We start from the raw sequence: 19,134 nt of genomic DNA on the forward strand, positions 1-19,134 counted from the left end.
TGGCAGGCAGAGTCTGTGTTCAAGGACACAGCCAAGCATGGTGACACACGCCTTTAATCCTAGTACCAACCATAGAGACCAGGAGGTCTGTATAGACAGGCAGTGATGAGAATAAAGACTCAGAAGTCACATGCTGGAAAGAAAACCTGTTAGATCAGAGAAGCTGACGAACAGCCCATTGGCTTTCCTTTTCAGCTGGAGGGCCAGCGAGAGAGCGCCTCTCTGTTCCCCCAAATCCTCGAATCTCCAAGTCCCTCTCTCCTCTTTCCTGTGTCTTCTCTATCCAAACTCCTGGCTTCTCTATGACTAGTTCTTGTCAAGTAGTCACTGGCTCCATCCCGATCCAAGGTTCATTTTATTAGGTCTCAGAGTTTCACAGTGTGATCAAGTATCCCACAACACACAGGATAATCAAAACTTTTGTAAAGTTAAGCAGTCCTCTGCTAGTGGAGCTCTGTGCACAATTAAATTAAAACCTTCACTTAGGGGTAAGTGGCAAAATTCTAAGGCTCCTATTTGTGGACATGTTTCCCCATCCTTCAGCACAAGAGAACAGACTTGGCTTGACTGGGCCATGGCCTGTGTGGCATGCCCACCACCAGGCCCGGCCCACTTACAGGAAGCATCCTACAGATAAATACCATTTTGCTTCAGGTCAGTGTTGCAGTGGGGGGTGGGCGATGGTGCAGGGGGTGAGTACTGTTTGTGGTACCTCATGTCCCTGAAGCTCCAATTCCTAATCCTTAAACTAGGAAGATGGCACTCTCAGAGCTGGTACAGAGTAGGCACTGGAGAGGGAAACATCACTGCCTTGACACACACACCACTCAGAGGTGCCACCTCGAATCACTTTATGGCCAGATGTGATTACAATTTTCTCCAAATTAGGTCAGTAGGAAATGACATGTCTGCTTGATCTGTCTCCCACCAGGCAGCCTGGCGAGTGGGGCTGGGGAGCCCCTCTCAGTGGCTCTGAATTTGAGCTCCAAGAGGAAAGACAATGGAGCACCTCGCTTGAGGCCAGTGCTCCCTACCTCAAACTCCCATCCCTCTACACCACCTCACCTCCCACCCCACACAACACTGCAACAGAATTTGGGGATGAAGAGCTTCTGTTGACAATGGCCAGTGGTTGGGCCTGTGACTTGGAGGGAAGGACGGGCCTTTGGAACCCAGGTGTTCAGCATCCAGCAATTCACAGAAGAGCTGAGATATGCGTCCTTCCAAACACCCTGTGCCAGGCGTGACGTTTTCAATAGGGTGGCATCAGGGAGGGAACTATACACTTCTGAGATTTGGCAAAAAATTACTTTTACATGAATAGGCACAGTAGCTGTGATTTGTACACAGTAACAACAAAAGTACTGGTGTTACAGTGACTTTAGGAATCCAAGCTACGCAAACCAGTAATGAAGGCAGACAAGAAAGGATGGGCTGGCTACAAGGCCTGCTGTCTCTGCCGAGGTCACAGTCAAAGTCAATGGCACAGCTCTTCACTCAGGGTCCCCGGTCACAGCTGCTGCTCTCTGGACACCAGGACCCTTCTCACTGTGGCTGTCCTTGCTCCCTGAAGAGAAGACTAGAGATGCAGGTCCACATTTCCAGTCAGAGTTCATTTTACCCCATCTCAAACAGTTCTGAAAATGAATGGGCATGCTGTGTGTGTACACGCATTTGCATTATCTTGAGAAGAAATTCCCAAAGGGTTACGGGGTTGGATTTTGTCGAAGCTTGCCTCTATGTGCTTTATTGCCTCAACCTTAGAATGCTTTCATCAGCATACAGAACTGAGAAAAGAGGTCTCCCAACCTTAGAATGCTTTCATCAGCCTACAGGATGGAATAAAGATGTCTCCCAAGCTTGAGTGGATGAGGATCTTGAGTAACAGATGCTATTAAAACTTCAAGTCTTTTTAAAAGCTGGAACCTTCAGAGAAAAAAGTATATTTTTAGTATATAAAAATTTTCATGTTAAATTCACCTACTAAGCAGACTTATTTAATGGGATGATGGAATAACAGACACACACCTTGGCTATGTAAAACTGTGCATATCTACCATTAATTGGGAGGTTTCCAACTAGACAAACTCTTCAAGGTAGGTAGATTTTGTTGGCACATGGGGCAGAGACTTAACCAGCTCTTCCGATGGGTTTCTTGGTCCTCTTCCTCCTGTTGATAGAACAGTCATTGCCTGAGGCCCTCAGTACTATTAAGCAGATCCTTCTTTTCATGTGATCCTCTGAACACCGTTTAAAAGAAAACACCTCACTTCATACCTCCCTTCTCCTTGGACTAAGTTGTTTTTTACAGCCAATGACTTAGTCTAGCCTCTGATCAAACTTCCAGGCCTTCTTTCCTCAACCATTCAGCAGTTTTCTCAGATACCAGAGGCAACATGTTTTTCGTGTTTAAACCCGGTGACTTCCAACTTCAGTCCACTCCCCTTCTCACCCATTCTACTGTTTGCACACCCACCCTCCTCACAGCACCTTTACCGTAATGCTGGGCTCCTTCTTCCTGACCTACGCCACAGCCATTTGTCTAATTTTCCGCCACATGCTTCGCGTCACACCATGAATCTGGGCTCAACTCACCTCTCCCACAGACCTACAAAACCCCTCTGGAGTCATGTCCTATGACAGCATCTTGGCAGACAGTCAGGATAGCCTTAGTGCACAGCAGGAGCGTGTCACTTGGAAGGAGCTATGGTGAATCTTGGAAAGCCATTGTATCTGCATCTTACGGAATGACTGCATGCTCTGACAAGCTCTGACACACAAACCAGGGCAGCACAAAGGCATCACTGGCCGTAAGTTGAAAAGAAAAAGAGAAGCCACCGGGATGTCCATCGACAGAACAATGGATCTATTTATCAATACCCATCCTTGTGAGATTATTCCAAGGTGTGAAAAGGAGTGTCAGGAGTGCAGCCTGGGTCACAAACCACATGAGCAGAGAGAGGCCCGGCGGGCTGTGTGAGAAGACTCTTTCACACAGGTCAAGAAGAGCATGAACAGATGGACTGGTAGGTGAGGGGTGAGAGCAGCGGGAGGCTGGTTAATGTAAAAGTTCATCCCTCCTGTGAGGGAAGCTGGTGCCTGTTGTGGCTTGAATGATAATGTCCTCCAGTCTCAGGCACTGAATACTTAGGCCCCAACTGGTGACTAGTGAAGTTTGGGAAGGCTTTGGTGGAGAAGCGTGTCACTGGAGGCAGGCTGTGAGGGTTCAAAGCCTCCTGCCATTCCCAGTTTGCTCTACTTCCCACTTGCAGTTGAAACCAGCTCTCAGCACCGCATCCTGTTCTATCATGACAGTAGTACAGTAACTAATATAGTGGTCTATGAACAACCAAACACACATGTGGCCAGGCAATAGTCTAACACCCTTCACAGTGTCCTGCCCGTGTTGAGTACCGAGGGTAGAGGCACTTCAGAAAAACCTTGTCAGCACAGTGGGCACACTGGTCTCCAATGTGTTAGGAATGTCTGATGGCTTTAGACTTTGACACATACAACAAGAAAATAACTCAATATTGAACCATGATAGTTGTGTGCCTCCCACAGCCAAAAAAAGAAAAACTACAAAAGTAGAAAGAAATCAACAAAATGGAAAAGTCGGGTCCTCTGTGCTGTGATTGAGGGGGATCCTAAACCAGACCTAGTTTCTCCGGGAAGGGCTCCACCCTGTTTACGAAGATGACCATGACATACAGTCTTCCCTTCCTTTGGAGGCCGCACTGCTGACCTGCACTAGGGAAAGCCTGAGGACATCCAGGCAGTAAGTCATGTTGGGAGACACTGCCCACGTGAGGAGGGACAGGAACTGATTCTTTAAAAGACAAATTACCATGAAAACCACTTCCAAGTTTATAAAACTTGCAATAAGGCACAATTCTTAAGCTGTTTTCATTGTTTTTATTGCTGTTAATTCAAGGAAAAAGGTTGCATAAAATCCAATCTGTCCTAGAAATATAAGTGGTCTTTCCAGTACATAACATTTCAGATATCAAAGTATGCGGTAAACATACAAATAAGGAGAAGGTAACACACCTCCTATGTACAGTACAGTATTTGAAATCATAAAATAAGCCCCATAAAGCACACCTGGCAAGTGAGTCACAACGACCTTTGTACAAGGCTTACTCTCCCCTGAACAACTCAACCGCAGCTTAACAATTTAATAATGTGGTCCAAAAATACCCAGATCAAATAAAATATATTTAATCAAAATAATTTCCTTTACTTGAACGTTTTCTTTCTAAATTAAAGCTTTCATCTACCTGGTCACACTCCCCGCTTCTCTCCCGATAGCGCCTCCACTGCGCCTACCCCTGAAAGTTTCAGAATGTACATTGGTGCTATAAATATAAATGCTACTTTTGAAGTGTTGAATTAGCTTCTTTTTCTTCAAGTTTTTTTTTCTTTGTCTCACAATGTCAGGCTTCTGAACCCAGACCAAACACTTCAGTGCCTCTGCCACCCCACAAGCATAACCCATCACCCCAGCCAATCACTTCTACTCTTCACCGAGGAATGGAAACCTCTTACCCCTTAAGCTTATGACTATGTGGTGGTACTTTCTCACTGCTCTTGAGTGTAGCAGTCACTGAAGACATATCCAATCTCCCAGATAACCTCAGTGCACTTCAGGAAATCAAAAAATTACCTGGAAGCAATTTAGTACATAGATTGGCTTTTTTAAAATGTTAAAAAACAAAACAAACAGCAGCATGGAACTTAGTGACACGACACTGACATGATGAAGACCATCTCAACACACTCGGAACCCAGTCTTTCACACTATAGTCGAGCAGAGTGCTAAACGGCTATAAAAGTGACTTGCTTATGGTTAGGGAGCAGACACCTGACTTTTGTAGAAACCCACAGCTCCTGTTCAGCTGCGACAAACCACACACATGGGAACACACGTGGGTCTGACACTGTGACAGCTGGCGCGGCAGAAGATGACGTCTTCACTCAGGTGGTGCTGAGCAGGTGGTAGACAACAAGTAGGACTGGCTGCTAACTGTCGTCACAGACACACGCAAACAGAGAACAGCGTTCACACCAGTGTGTTCACCGTGTCTCTGAAGCAATAGGTTACAAACGTGTGCTGGGAGGAAAAGTTCCTTTCTCTCAAGGAAACAAGGTTTGTCCAGGTCACATTTTCCGCTTCCCGCAGTCTGACTTCCTCTCTCCCACTTGTTTTCAAGTTATTTGGACAAGTGCTGCATATATGTATTCATGTGAGGTTTGTGTGACATATATACATATCTCGGCAATCTGATTTCTACACGTAAGGAGAAACATGTTGCCCTTGGTTCATTTCGTACACAGAGCAGGTTACAGAGTGCGACAAGGACATTGCTGGGCACTCCCGCAGCAGGCAGGGAGCAGGGGCAGAGTGAGGAAGCCGCCGGAAGCACAGCTTTTTCCCAACCATACGACTGTCACCAGCGTCGTGAGAACAAATAAGGTCAATACACAGTCTAAAGATTCAGTAAACATTGCACACAGCAAGTATTCAGTGTAAAAAAGCACACATCAGTATTTTTTGTTCGAGAGTCTGTCTGAAATTTAAGTTACACGTGTCGTACAAGCCTGCTGTGGAGCCAGGGGACCAGAGGCTCAGGAGCGTCGCGTTCCTTCTTATTTTGGACACTGGTACAAGAGAAATGAAAACTCCCGACTGCACAGAAATTTAGGCGATGTATAAAGAGACAAAATACCTTTCCTTCCCCCCTGCACGCCCCATGACTCCCCACACTTGAGTGCATTAAGCAGGCAAGCTTTACTCGTTCAGTCTGCAGAATCCAACGTATCATTAGAAGGGGGGAGGGGAGGTGCGTATCTCAGTCTGTAAGTGCCTAAAACAGGAAAGACAGACGGCTAAGTCACCGCTTATGACTACACAGATCACAAACCACTACACAAGACTGCAAATGGACATGCTTTCAAAGGCCCTCCCTCAGCACTAACTCTGGTCCAAAATGGCAAGTAAAGTACTCTCCCAAAAGCAATGGCCAGCCTGTGCTTCAAGGATAGCCTGAAACTTCTGAACTGGATTTTCCTTTGAGGATGGATGCCTACTAGTTTCCTGACTCCAGACCTTTGCTGGGGACACGCACGGTGACAAAGCTGGCCCACACCCACACTGTTTAAGTGCATGCTCTTCTTTCTGGCGTGTGTCAGCACTTCCCAACTCCACTCTTGCTTCTAACTCCTAAACTGGTGTCCAAATTATTTTGTTCCTGTAAAAACTCAATGGACCCTTGGAATTTCTTCTCTTATGTGTACTGAACCAAAGGGCAGCATGGGCATATACATGAGCCAGCTGGTTGACTCTAATCAGATGAAAAACCTTTTATGCCAGATAACTAGCTTACGTCTTGTTTTCAATATCTGAAAACTTTGCTTTCTCTGTGAAAGAGGATTATAACTCTTAAAATACAGCATTGCAAGCAAGGGCCTTAACATTTTAGAATTTAGATTTCTATGACATCCCTTGAACCCTTGAAAAGTGCCTCTGGTGTTTGTTCCTTAGTGGCAAACCAAACTTCCTCTGCCCTTTCTTGTGCTACATGGACCTACACTGGAGTTTCGCTGGCTGCACTGTGATTTGTCACTGAAAATACAACCTCTGTAAACACACACACACGGCTCTTTCTGCTAAGACAGAATCACATAATCAAGAAGGAAGAAGAAACGGGGACCTCAGAAACAAGTCCTCTGGGAGTTAGCGTGATTACCTTGTTGACTGGCCTCCATGGATGACTGCTTACAGTCCTGTGCATAATGTCCGCTCACACCACAATTGTAACATGAGACATTCCCGTTCTTCTTGGGCCCAGAACCACTGGTATTGGCAACTACATTAGGTGCTGGATATACAGGATACAATCTCCCAAATCCTGCCATCTGCTGCATGCCATAGTTGGCTTGGCTCCCTATGACTGGGTCATGCACCAGTCCATTTGCATATGGAGTCTGAGGCAGAAAAAAAGGAAGTTGGTTTCCATTGCTCTGATGTGCTTGGTTGAGGTAGCTGCCATTGCAAATGGATGGCAGAGTAAAGAATGATGGGACTCGGTACACTGGTCCAGGCATCGGATTGGGATAATAGTAACTACTTAGTTGAAGGGTTCCATTGGTCCCGCAACTGCACCTTCGCCCACAAGAACCACAAGGACCTGAGCCCATCTGCTGTGGTGGCACTAGGGTCCCATTAGCGTTCGTGCTCCCCACAGCACTGATGTAAGATGTGCTATCACTCTGAGCCGTACTGTGTGTCAAGGCGGGGCTGGGGCTTGGGGCGGGGCCCGGGGTGTGGGTAGGAACAGCAGGAGGAACTGTGGACTGGGCTTGACTGGTGCCTGCACTTGCTGGCTGGGCGGAAGTGGCTGTGTTGAGCACACTGGAATTCTGGGTGGGTAGCACACTGGCAGCAAGGGGTGAGCCTGGGAAGCTGTAGGACGCTGGTGGCTGTGCAGCTGAGAGACCGGCTGCCGGAAGAACTACCTTCACATTGGTGGGCGGAGGGACTGCTCCTGGGTTTCCCTCAATCTGAGGCACCATTTGATTTAGTCCTACCAGTTGGGACGCAGATTTTGTGATGGGGTCCGTGGCAGCCACAGGAGATCCCGGGAAACTACCTGGGTTGTGGACAGGAATAAAGGCAGTGTTCGGTGATCCAATGCTCAGACTTCCGCTTGGCTGTTGTGGAATATTAACTGTGCAACTCTCAGGAGACCCCTGTGGTGGTGGCAATTTTAGTCTCTGCAATGTTAGCTGCAAAGCAGGAGTACTACTGTGTGGAAGGAAGGAGGATGGGATAGGTAAAGGGGAAGCCAACAATTCCAGGTGTTTCTCTGATTCTCCAGAAGCTGCGGGGCCTAGGATTCCAACAGGGCTTGAATTTGTGGATTCCATTACTGTAGAAATAGCCATAGGGTCAGGAACAAGCATCCCTATTGTTTTGCCATCTGCAGATCTGGGTGAAGGAATAACAACTTCTGACTTCTGGGCACCATTGTGCATGACACAGTGTAGAGTTGGCATAAAGGGAATATGCGGATACTTGTGTGAGGTCAGAGGGGCTTCTAAAAGGCTTCCACTCTCGGTCCCCAGGGAGACAATCTGAACAGGTGGCTTGACAGCGACAGTCTGGTTGACAGAGCCATAGTCTGTAAACCTGGCTGCTGATGGGCTCCCCGAATCTTCAGAATTGCTGTCCGTGTCTAAAGAAAACATGCAAACACGGATTAACCCAGGCTGAATTCCTACTCTTCTTACTAGCATTAAAATTTTGGTCTATCTAAAATTTATTCAAGTCTGCTATGTTTTGCTCTGTCACAATTTTCAACTGCCCAAGTTTGCAGTATGCTTTAATCTCTAAAACAACAACAAAAACCACTGGAGTATGAGACACAGAGACATGCACGCACTACTACTTGATTACTGAGAAAAGCATCAAACAACAATTTCAGGTAATCTACTCAATTCTGTACCATCACAAACTTGATTTTAAATTTATCTCATAAATGATTCAATTTAAAGAGTATGATCAGAACAATATTTAACTCAAATGCGTACGGTAGGAAATGGACTATGTACTTGTACACTATATATTTAACAGGGAGCATTTAAAGCTACTTGTATTAGTCCTACAATGAATATTCTGGAACATAAAAGGCAGGATAAGAAAGAAAACCACCATTTCTCAACAACTACACAGAGACACAACACTTTGCTTCACCTGTGCTTACTCTTGTGCCACACACAGTACACACACACGTCTCTGCAGCTCCCAGACAGGGCAGAGAGGAGCCAAAGCACTAGCTGGTGCAGTGTCTACATACTGTAAACACCGCACTGCAGTCTACACAGCTCACTTGGTTAGATGGGGCGCTAACTGTGAAACTCTTTCTGCTCCTGAACTAAGCAGGATTACACTTGGGACTTAGTGTTCATTAAGGCAAGAACTGGTTACATGTAGCTAGCAATGCTAAACATCCTTGAAACAATTAATTAACCTTCCTACAGAAAAGCTAAACAGAATCCACTTGACACAGAATATCAAGTGTTATTAACTGAATTGTCTCAATTTATGTTAGAGGAGAGCCGAATTAATGAGTGAATGGTTTTATCAAATATGGCCCCTAACAGATATATTATTATACTACTCATTATTAACGTTAGAAAGAATCTCCCTAAATTAATAACCTCTTCAAGGCACTAGATGTGTACTATCCATCAGTGCAGAGCTCAGAACAAAAATCAAGTCCAAAAAGAAAGAAGAAGCCATCTTTCAGATGCTCAGTTAAATTTCCACATGAATTCAAACCTCTAGTCTGAGGCACAGTGATAACTGACTTTTGGAGCACTATAGGGATCAGGGGGAAGGATGTTTGTGTACTGACTTTGGAAAGCAGAAAGTCTCAGAGCATCACATCATTACAACAACAGAGCCACATGCAGAGCCTTTGTGTGGACTCGAAGCTTTGCATCCCAGTGTGTGCCTGGGAGCACCCAGAGGGACTGTGTCTGGGGAAGCCGCCATGAATAAAGGGCAGTGTCCTCCACACAGGCCTATCATCTATAGATCTGAGAACAAGAAGGATGTGATGAGAGTTACCTACAGGTCCGACAACCAGGTGAAATCTGCTCAAGACCCACAGAATTATCTGCACACTCCACAGAACCAAGTACAATGTACACCACAATCCGCTGAAAGCCTGTACTCTAGATACGGCATAAAGATCCTCTCAATGTCCCACAGCTCTGAGGTTATGTTTTTCTTTGAGGAAACTGCAGAAGTGCAGTGTGATGGCACATCTGTAGCTCTGACCACTGCAGGCTTCATTTGATCTGACCGTGAAACAACCCAAGGTAAAGACTGACTTCAACTGTCTGCAAAGCCGCAGTATCATGACATGCTATGACAGTGGCACAGGAGCTCTGGTCCCAGCGAGCTCAAAACTGTGCAGCCAGAAGCCACATCTGGCTGAAACACCATGGTGTTAAGAATTTAACAGAAAAACTGTCTGAGACTGCACTCGGCAAGGTACCTGCACTGTCATGAGGTCAGCCTTCAGTTGTGGTTGGCACATCTGAAGGACAGCATCCCCATTAGACTTTTCAAGGGGCTCTTACTGTCAGACCAGAATGGTAAGTATCTCCAACGAGAATAGCAGAAAATGTCAAAATCAACTTTCTCAGAAAGGTGAAAATTAACTAAAGGCCTGGAGCGGTCATAGGGTGTGTAAGAGAAATCAGTCAATCTCTTATGAACAGAGATCCTTACAACCTTTCATCCCATCTCCTCCCCAGTCCACATACAGTAGCTTTGAAGACCACTAACACAGACATCACTAGAGAGATGTAGTGTGGAGCCCCCCCAACACTACCCCACAATACCCTTCCTACGTGAGCTGAGCAGCCGCTGTGCGGACTATGCCGGTCCCCACCCACAAGACAACCCTGTTTTGTTCAACCCTTTTCCCTGTCTATTGACTTCACATTCAGTGAATGGTCTTTAATACCTTCAATAACAAATTTTAAGTCAACAGCAGGTTGTTTAAGAGATAACAGTTTCATCTGCCCCCACCTCTTTCTATCCCTCTGCTAAAAGCAAACCTCTGTCCTTTTCTTCTTCACTTTCAAAACTTTCTCTTCCATCATGTCGTGGACTAGACGGAGAACTGTAACTCTCTGAAGATGTTTCTCCACATGTGTCATGTCCAGATCCAATGTCCAAATTCATATCTAAAAACAACAGCTCTAAAGTTATGTTAAACAGTTATATTAATTTTCGAACGGAACCATTAAAAATTTGTCTTTGATCTATGTTAAAATTCATTATTAAGTAGCTGATAATTTAAAACAAAGGCATAGAACAAGTCAATTTTACTAACTTAATCAGAATTGGTTTCTGATAGGGACAGTCCAATATCACCACTTTGAGCTATGTTCTAAGTCTACAGAGTCTATCTCCCAGAGCTTGCTAAAGAAATCCTCCAAGAGTAGGTGGTATATCATAATATGTGTTCTGTTAAAACTAGCTATGCCAGAGTATTTAAAACAACAGCATGCTTCTCATCTAGCAGACTAGGCAGCCCCTTAACTTCTACCCAGAGGCCATTCCTATGCCAAGACAAGGTAGGGGTGACTGCAGTACGGGCAAGTGTGCATTAGTGACATTTGCTGTGGGCATACTAGGACAGAATACTCTTGTGTCCAGTATGAGTCACTCATACACCAACCCAGACTGTAAATTTCACTTCTGTAAACCCCACTGCTAATATAGCTTTTGTTACATAGTCAGAATCCAACACATTTACTGTACAAATCCATATAAGCAACTATGTCTGTGTGCATGTGTATGTGTAAGGGCATGTACCCTTGCACACGTACAGAGTCCAGGAGGGCGCATGTGTCTTCTATCACTGTCCACCTATGTCCCCGAAATGTAGTCTCTCCCTGGTCTGAGGGCTTGGGTTTTCTGTGAGGCTGGAAGCTAGAAGCCTCAGCAGCTGCCCCTGCTCCTGCCCCCCATTTCCTGGGTTAAAGGCTCCTGCAAGATCATATCCAGTTCATTTGTGGGTGCTGCAATAAGAACTTGAATCTTCATGACTGTGCATCCAGTGTTCCTAACCACTGAGCCATCTGTCCAGCCCTCAAAGCATAGGTTCTTAATGGTCTCTGTGTGGTAATGATCTATCCCTTAGAACAGAGTTATAAAGGGATTTTTTTTTTTTTTTTTTTAAGGACATGATTTTACTGAGTAGTCTAGTCTGGCCTTGAATTGATAATATTTGTGCTTCAGCCTATAAAGCCCTGGGATTTCAGAAGTGTGCTACTACCATCGCTACCACTGAGACAGCCAAGTTTTCAAAGAAAATACACTGCCAACAGAGATGACTAATAGCACAGGCTATTTCTTGGAAGCAGAAAACATAGAAGGGAGCAGTGAGAAATCTTTATCTTGTTCCTTTTCCTGTTTCTGAGATGCATGAATATACAGTCAGTCAAAGGAGAAATTAAAATTTAAAATAAAATTTTAAAAATTAAAAGTAAATGATCCCCATCTTAGATGGACTACACTGTTTAAAGCCGAACAATGCACTAATCAGAAGGACCCATTCTCTCAGCTGTCACACCCTATCTGCATCTCACTATAGCAGCTGCTCCATATGGGAAGAAAACAATTCTTTCTAGTTTATTGAATTCATAAAGGCTGTTCTTTCCTGGAACTTTAATGCTTCAGAGGAAAATAAACAGATTTGTTTTCTTAGGTTGGGGTTGTCATGCATCTGAATTACATAAAGACATCAATGAGACAGGATGCTCAGAGCATACTTTATTCACAGTCCTGACTAATAAATATGTGAGTCAATTACACCTATCTGTATATAGTTACACAAACATACTGGGGAAACAGACAAACAAACCCAAAACAACCCCCAAATAGGACAAGGTTTGACTTACTCAAAAAGCCTGATTATCATAAAACTTGAAAATTAGAGATAAAGGGGAAAGGAATTGGAGTTTGGGATGCTTCAAGGCTTGTAATAACTTAAAAATGTGTATTTTCTTCTAACTTAGTAGCACAAGGAGCAAGTAACTTATTGAGCATCTCTTCAGTCAGTGAGCACCCAAGTCTTTTCACAGACTGTTCCATGTGATTTCCAATTAGGTGAGGAAGACGTTATTCCTGGCTTATTATACACAACAATGATACAACTTGAGAGGCTACATATCTAAGAAACAAGGGACACAGAACAAACCCAGGAATAGCTCTGACTAAAGTCCAGGAGATGCATTCTGGATATCTGGGCCGAAAAAAGATAACAGCTGCACTGCAGCACCTGGGTGAGCCCGAGTTCCAGAAGTGCGGGAAACCAGAGGGGGACCTCGTAAATGGTGGTGCACACGGGACTTGCCCCACAGAGTACCTCAACTAAACATGTTCTTTGAAAACAAACATGGAAGCAATATGGAAAAAAAGCCGGGGACAGAGACAGAAAGTCCTGACAGGAGTGATTTCCAGTCAGCCGCCAGCAGTCAGACCTTTTGCTCACCATCTGGAACAGCAGATATCAAAGTGCCGCCACCACATGCTCCTGGACCACATCCTTACACAGGCAGGATGCGACTTTCCAGGTCATCTTCTCCCTTATGGAGGTCTGAATGAGAACGGCCCCCATAGGCTCATACGTTTGAATGCCTGGTCCCCAGTTAGTGGAACTGTCTGGGAACAATTAAGTGTGGCCTTGTTGGAGGAGGAGTGTCATGGGAGGTAGGCTTTCAAGTTTCAAAAAGTCTATACCACTTCAAGTTAGCTCTTTCTGCCTCTGCTTGTGGATCAGGATGTAGACTCTCAGCTACTTCCTCAGCACCATGCCCGCCCGCCTGCCCGCCCACCTGCCGCCATGCTCCTCCCTGCTATTGTGGTTACAACTCACCCTTTGAAACTGCATGCCCTAAATAAAATACTTTTTAAGTTGCCTTGGTCATGGTGTTTTATCACAGGAATAGAAAAGTGAAGTCACTCCCAATTTAGCCAATACAATAAACTGGTATGATCTGAGATTCAAAATACATTAATTTTTCTTCCTATACTATTTAGTCTGTCTCTATGATCACCTAATTGAAAACATATCCTAATTTAGAAATATTCTTGTTACTTTTGTTCTATTACAAATTAATATGCTGCCAGGACAGTAAGATTTTAAAAAACAAACAAACAAACAAACAAAAAAACCCAAATCAACCATTTGTGGAATCAGCTACTGTCAGGCGCACACACTAGAATATTTTCCTAGAGGTCTGTGGCTTCTTCCTCTTTTTCTATCTTTACAATTAATACTATGGGCAAATAAAACACAAGAAGCAACTGATGAACTAGAAAAAGAGGGCTTTTCCATCAGATGAACCTTAACCCTAAACAGAGGGACTTCAAGTCTCTACCTTAAAGATGGTTGGTAAGAGGAAACTAAACCTAGTCCAACAAATCTCCATAAGTCATCAACTATAAAGATGTCAGGAACATTCTAAAATTGACTCTGCAAGAGTTTATCTAGATTTCCCTGAGGGTGTCCCCAATGCTGAGAGATGACTACCACAATGTCAGAACCAGCCGCCAGCTCTGCAGTAGACTGGTTAATGCTAACACGACTTCTAAATCATTGCTTTACCTTCAGGAAGATCTAACAACGCCTGACGACAGCTCAGGGTCCACTAAGATGTCACACTGCAGATGTAGAGAGGACACTGGAGAGGAAGCCTTCCTTACCTTTCCCAGGACTGCCATGAGCGTGCTGAGGAGCAGAGAGTCTAACACCATTTATTCTACTGCTCAATCTGTTCTCCGTTTTCTTAATTTTCTCCCTAAACCAAATCGATATATATATATATATGTATATAGAATATCAAAACTTGTAAGGCCCTCTATCAAAAACATTAAATACAGTATTACTAAAATCCTCCAGATATTTGTATCATTAAAAACAAACTATGAAAAACCTAAAGTGCCACCATTCAGTGCTTCTGAGAGCTCTGCCCCTCCACACAAACACATTCTTTGATAGAAGCTTTCCTTCCATCATGTGCATGGAGATAATTTCAACTACAAATGTTAATCTCAAAACTAAATAAAAATCAATGGAATATACTGCACACACACACACACACACACACACACACACACACACACACACACATATACACACATATATACACTAAATGCATCCATAACCAGATACTGAATGCTTCTCTTTCCTAATTTGTATTGCTGGAAACGTTAAATTGAACCTACTTTTCTATTTGCGGCTTCCCTTTCTTCTTATTTACTGAAGATAAGCTCCGTTTTTCAGCAGAGTGCTAGTAGAAATAAAAAAAAAAGACCTCAGCTACACCACACATTGCTGTAGGTATGCTTATTCTAGTACCAAACACAACGAAGACCATTCTCCCTCACAAACTAACACATTTTGATTTCCAGCTCACTTCTGAAGTTACCTACAGAAGCACTAAATAAAATGTACAATTCTATGACAAGTACTCAACATTGATCATGAGAAAATTGTTCTAAAACAGATCTCGACTATCCTTTACCTGACTGCAGGTCTCCTTAGTTGCACCTTGACTTCCCAAAGTCAAGCAGTCAAAAGCATACTTCCAGATGAACATGCCCTGTCTTATACTCCTGCTCTGAGCAGCATGGTGAAATCTCACTCTGTTCCACCCTCCTGGGACACAAGCATCCCTTGTTTAGCACATCTATGCCACATTCACTGCTGGCCTAGAGCAACTAAGCACATAAACATAACCACATAAATCATGATACTCTACTGCTACAACTTATTTTATAATGTTACTTGTACTAGGCCCACTTGTAAAGTTTATCATAGCTGTACATTTATGTATGGGAAGATATAGGGTTTTCAGGCACTCTACTGAGTTCTGGAAACATTACCTCTGTGGACAAGGGAGACTACTGCCTCAAATAGACTATGATCAAGTGACCGGTATTTGCTATGGGTCTTCACATGTAGCTCAGGTCAATAAAACTGACATATCTGTCACACTTAAGAGAAGCCACAGACATTGGAATAGAGGGAAAGAAGAATCAGGTGGCTTTAACAAGGAGACCATTAATTATGACAGTGATAACTTAAAATTTCTCAAAATATGCTTTTGTCCATAAAAAGAGATATGGATCTGTGTATTGGTCAGAAACATAATAAAGCTCACAAATCAATCTTCCAGATAGAATACACTAGCAACGTGGGAGTTCCTGCCCCAGCATGTGGTGGTATGTTATACTAAATGCATCACCACCATTCTCCTCTCATCACAGCAGATCATAAGGAAGCAAACATTCACTTATCATATGCAAGAAAGTGGGTAAACCTGCCTAAACACTACAAGGAAAGGTCAGTTTGAAAATTCCTATCATTGTATCAAGATAGTGATTTAACAGGTGAATAATCCTTTAGAGACCAAAATGATGATGATGATGATAATCATCATAATAATGACAGTAATAATAAACTAGAACAATTTCATGAACCCCTAGAACTAGAATAAAGACTTGAAGTGTCTTAGTAAATTGTGGTAGTCTTTCACAAACAGTCAGTTATCTAGATCCACCTTTTCAGACCTCAGGAATTCAATTACATATACGTATAAAGCCTCACATGGAAACATTTCCTTACTTCTTACCAGAGAAGCCACCTGACCAAGGCTCACAGCACTCATTCCTTAGGAAATAGAGAACAGCAATGCTTTAGCCAAATGTCATTAAAGCCACCCTAACACATACTTGGTCAGCCGAGGTCACACAGTGCTCTGGGTGCTGGATGGTGGCACAGCCTTGGTTCCTCCAATCCACAGTTCCATTCTGTTCCACATACTGCAAGGTAAGCCCATCCAACGGAGAACAGCTCGTACCAACACTGCTAACACAAGGAAAGACAATGACAGTGTCAAGTCCCCTAACTCAACCTACTCTGTCACCTCAAGGAAAAAGCTACAGGAATCCTGTGGGATGATCTGTATGTTAAATGTGTTGCTCTGATTGGTTAAAATGAATAAAGTGCTGATTGGCCAGTAGCCAGGCAGGAAGGATAGGGTAGGCGGGACAAGGAGGAGGAGAATTGTAGGAAGTGGAAGGCTGGGCAGGGGGGGGGGGGGGGGGAGACATCGCCAGCTGCCGCCATGACAAGAAAGATGTAAGGTACTGGTAAGCCATGAGCCACATGGCAAAATATAAATTAATAAAAATGAGTTAAATATAAGAGTAAGAGCTAGACAATGATAAGCCTGGGCTAATGGCCAAACAGTTTAAATAATATAAACGTCTGTATGTTTATTTTATAAATGGGTTGTTGGACTAACAGGGCTTGGTGGGGGAGGGGCTGGAGAGAAGGTCTCCAACTACACAGGAGCCTTTCTCTAACCTCTCCTTTCTGCTTGTGGAGTGTCTCGTTATCAGCATACTGGCAAATGGAACCGAGTACACTTGAAGTAAGTGACATCTATCTATAATTCATCAGCAAGATCTACTTGCCATCAGTGCCTGTGTGACTGAGGTATCCCTGCGCCACTGTCAGTCAGCTCAACAGAGACACTGCACAGCCTGGATCAGGCAGGCCTCAAGCATCCAGAGAATGGAGTTATTGGGGATAGACTGGGTGTTGAACACTATTAATCAATACAGAAGACTGAGGATTCTACAGAGTCTCTGAAAAAACCAAATGTAAAGTCTTCAACTGCAAAAGCAGGGTGAAGAGTTCAGTGGATGGGGAGCTGAACAGGAAAACTGAGAAGAGAAGAAAAAACTAACATAAAAACATCAAAGACAAGCAGGATGTGTGAACAGCCCAACTCATAAGGACCTCAGTGACTTTTACAAGATGGCTCAAGAGGACAGAATAGAAGGAATATCTGAAGACATAAGCTAGGAATTTTGTAAAATCAAGACATAAGTTACAGATTCCAGAAGCAGAATTAATGTAAAAATAGCTACAAAGTCTATCACAGACAACTGAGAAAAACCCAAAAGAACAGCAGAGATGGGTTCAACAACAGGGTGTCGGTTTCAGATCCAAGAACAGGCTAACTGACACCCTTGATTTGAGAAGCCCCCGAGGGTGGCTGTAAGCAAAGGAGCTCCAAGACCATCTACAAAACAGGAAGCAGGAAGCCTTGTGGTGCTTGAGTGAGCAGGGCAATATTGTAGCTATGTGAGCTTGAAACCACATAATGATTTTATGTAATCTGTCAGAGATCAGAGGTGGCTGATGGGATTTGTACACAACATGTGAAAACTATATGACCAGAAGAAAGTCAAGTATAGACTCAAAAAGCTAACAGCAAATAACTGCCAACCTAGTATCACTATCAAGAAAAAAGACTTAAAAAAATGAAGGCACATGTTTTGCTGACTCCCGTGGGGGCCTGTCCCTTTCTGAATGGGGACAGCAGAGGTGAAGGAAGAGCAGATGGAGCAGACAGGGGCGGGCGGAGGGAGGGAGTGTGAGGGGGGGAGAGGGAAGATGGTAGTTGATATGTAAAACAGATGAAAAAATTCAATAACAAAATTTTAAAAATGAAGGCAAACTACATTTTTTTCCTTCAGATAAAATCAAACTGCACTCAAGGTTAAGTGTAGCTCAGTGGTAGAGGGCTTGACCAGCATTTGTGAGTACCTATGTCCAATATCTAGTCACACACACACACACACATTACACTTACCATACACAGATATATTTCAGGAAACAGTGCTTTCATTTAAAAGGAAAGCCATTATAGGTGGATGCTTAGGGACAAGGAGCAAAAAGGGACGAAAATGAACACTGGAAAGGGGTGTCACAAAATTTAAAACTGAAGAGAATGAAAATGCACAACGACTGTGATTTATAACTCAGAAAAAAAATGAAGTCACGGTGCTCCAAGTCTCTCAGACTATCTGAGGCACGCCGCAAGGGCAATTACACTGGGCTTTAAGAGGTGAAAGATGAAGAACAAAACACATTAACTAAGACGGCTGTCACAAGAAAGCTTCCTCCAGAAGGCTGCAAGGAAGGAGACTAAAGAGAACAGCAGACAAGACAACCGAACAAATCTCAAAACACACCAGAAGCTCAACTATGTGCTAGTGTAAGGTGCACAAAGGCATTCTCGCTTTATTAAGATACCTACTTCCCAGCAGGGCTCTTGCCAGCGTGTTTCTTGTGAATTACGGTGTGCTGTAACACATCTAGGGCAGAAAAAAACACAATTATTTCAGGACACTATATGCTCTCTTAACTGCAGCAGCTCACCAGTGGTGGTCCCTGCCGAGGACTGCTACCCAGTTCCCAGCATAAGGGGAGTTTGTGCTTGTTTCTGTGAGACAGGGTCTACTACACAGTACAGGCTGACTCACACTCCTGGATGCTGGACTACAGGTGTGCACCACCACACCCAGCTTACAGAAAACACCTTAACACATCTTCAGTTACCTAATATGCTACCAAATTACCTCAAATGTGCATACCAATCTTGCTCAAAATTATGCAAATTTGAGCATGTTACTTCTACCTGTATTTACTTCAGGTAAAACTTTTTATTTCCATTTTAGAAAGGATG

At 43.8% G+C, this 19,134-nt stretch overlaps 1 protein-coding gene across 8 annotated transcripts in view; it reads right to left on the reverse strand.

Annotated features, from left to right (window-relative positions):
• Positions 1–339: 339 nt before the first annotated feature.
• The window catches only part of Zcchc2 (zinc finger CCHC-type containing 2), a 51,472-nt gene continuing 32,677 nt past the window's right edge, over positions 340–19,134 (reverse strand). For 3 of the 8 annotated variants that reach the window (XR_004946167.1, XR_004946168.1, XR_004946164.1), the window contains 8 exons: positions 18,706–18,763; positions 16,325–16,460; positions 14,816–14,880; positions 14,294–14,388; positions 10,636–10,779; positions 6,750–8,237; positions 2,029–2,170; positions 340–1,926 (listed from right to left, as the gene is read on the reverse strand). Coding sequence is in view for 3 of the 8 variants with exons in the window: in XM_036202019.1 (XP_036057912.1) it covers positions 5,800–5,867; positions 6,750–8,237; positions 10,636–10,779; positions 14,294–14,388; positions 14,816–14,880; positions 16,325–16,460; positions 18,706–18,763 (2,054 nt within the window). In the remaining 5 variants the exon portion in view is untranslated. Of the gene's footprint in view, positions 1,927–2,028; positions 2,171–2,722; positions 5,868–6,749; positions 8,238–10,635; positions 10,780–14,293; positions 14,389–14,815; positions 14,881–16,324; positions 16,461–18,705; positions 18,764–19,134 lie in introns of those variants that run through there. The other 5 variants (XR_004946165.1, XR_004946166.1, XM_036202021.1 and 2 more) reach the window with 5 other exon arrangements.

The sequence above is a fragment of the Onychomys torridus genome, chromosome 11, assembly GCF_903995425.1.
Source record: "Onychomys torridus chromosome 11, mOncTor1.1, whole genome shotgun sequence".
Classification (NCBI taxonomy): Eukaryota; Metazoa; Chordata; class Mammalia; order Rodentia; family Cricetidae; genus Onychomys; species Onychomys torridus.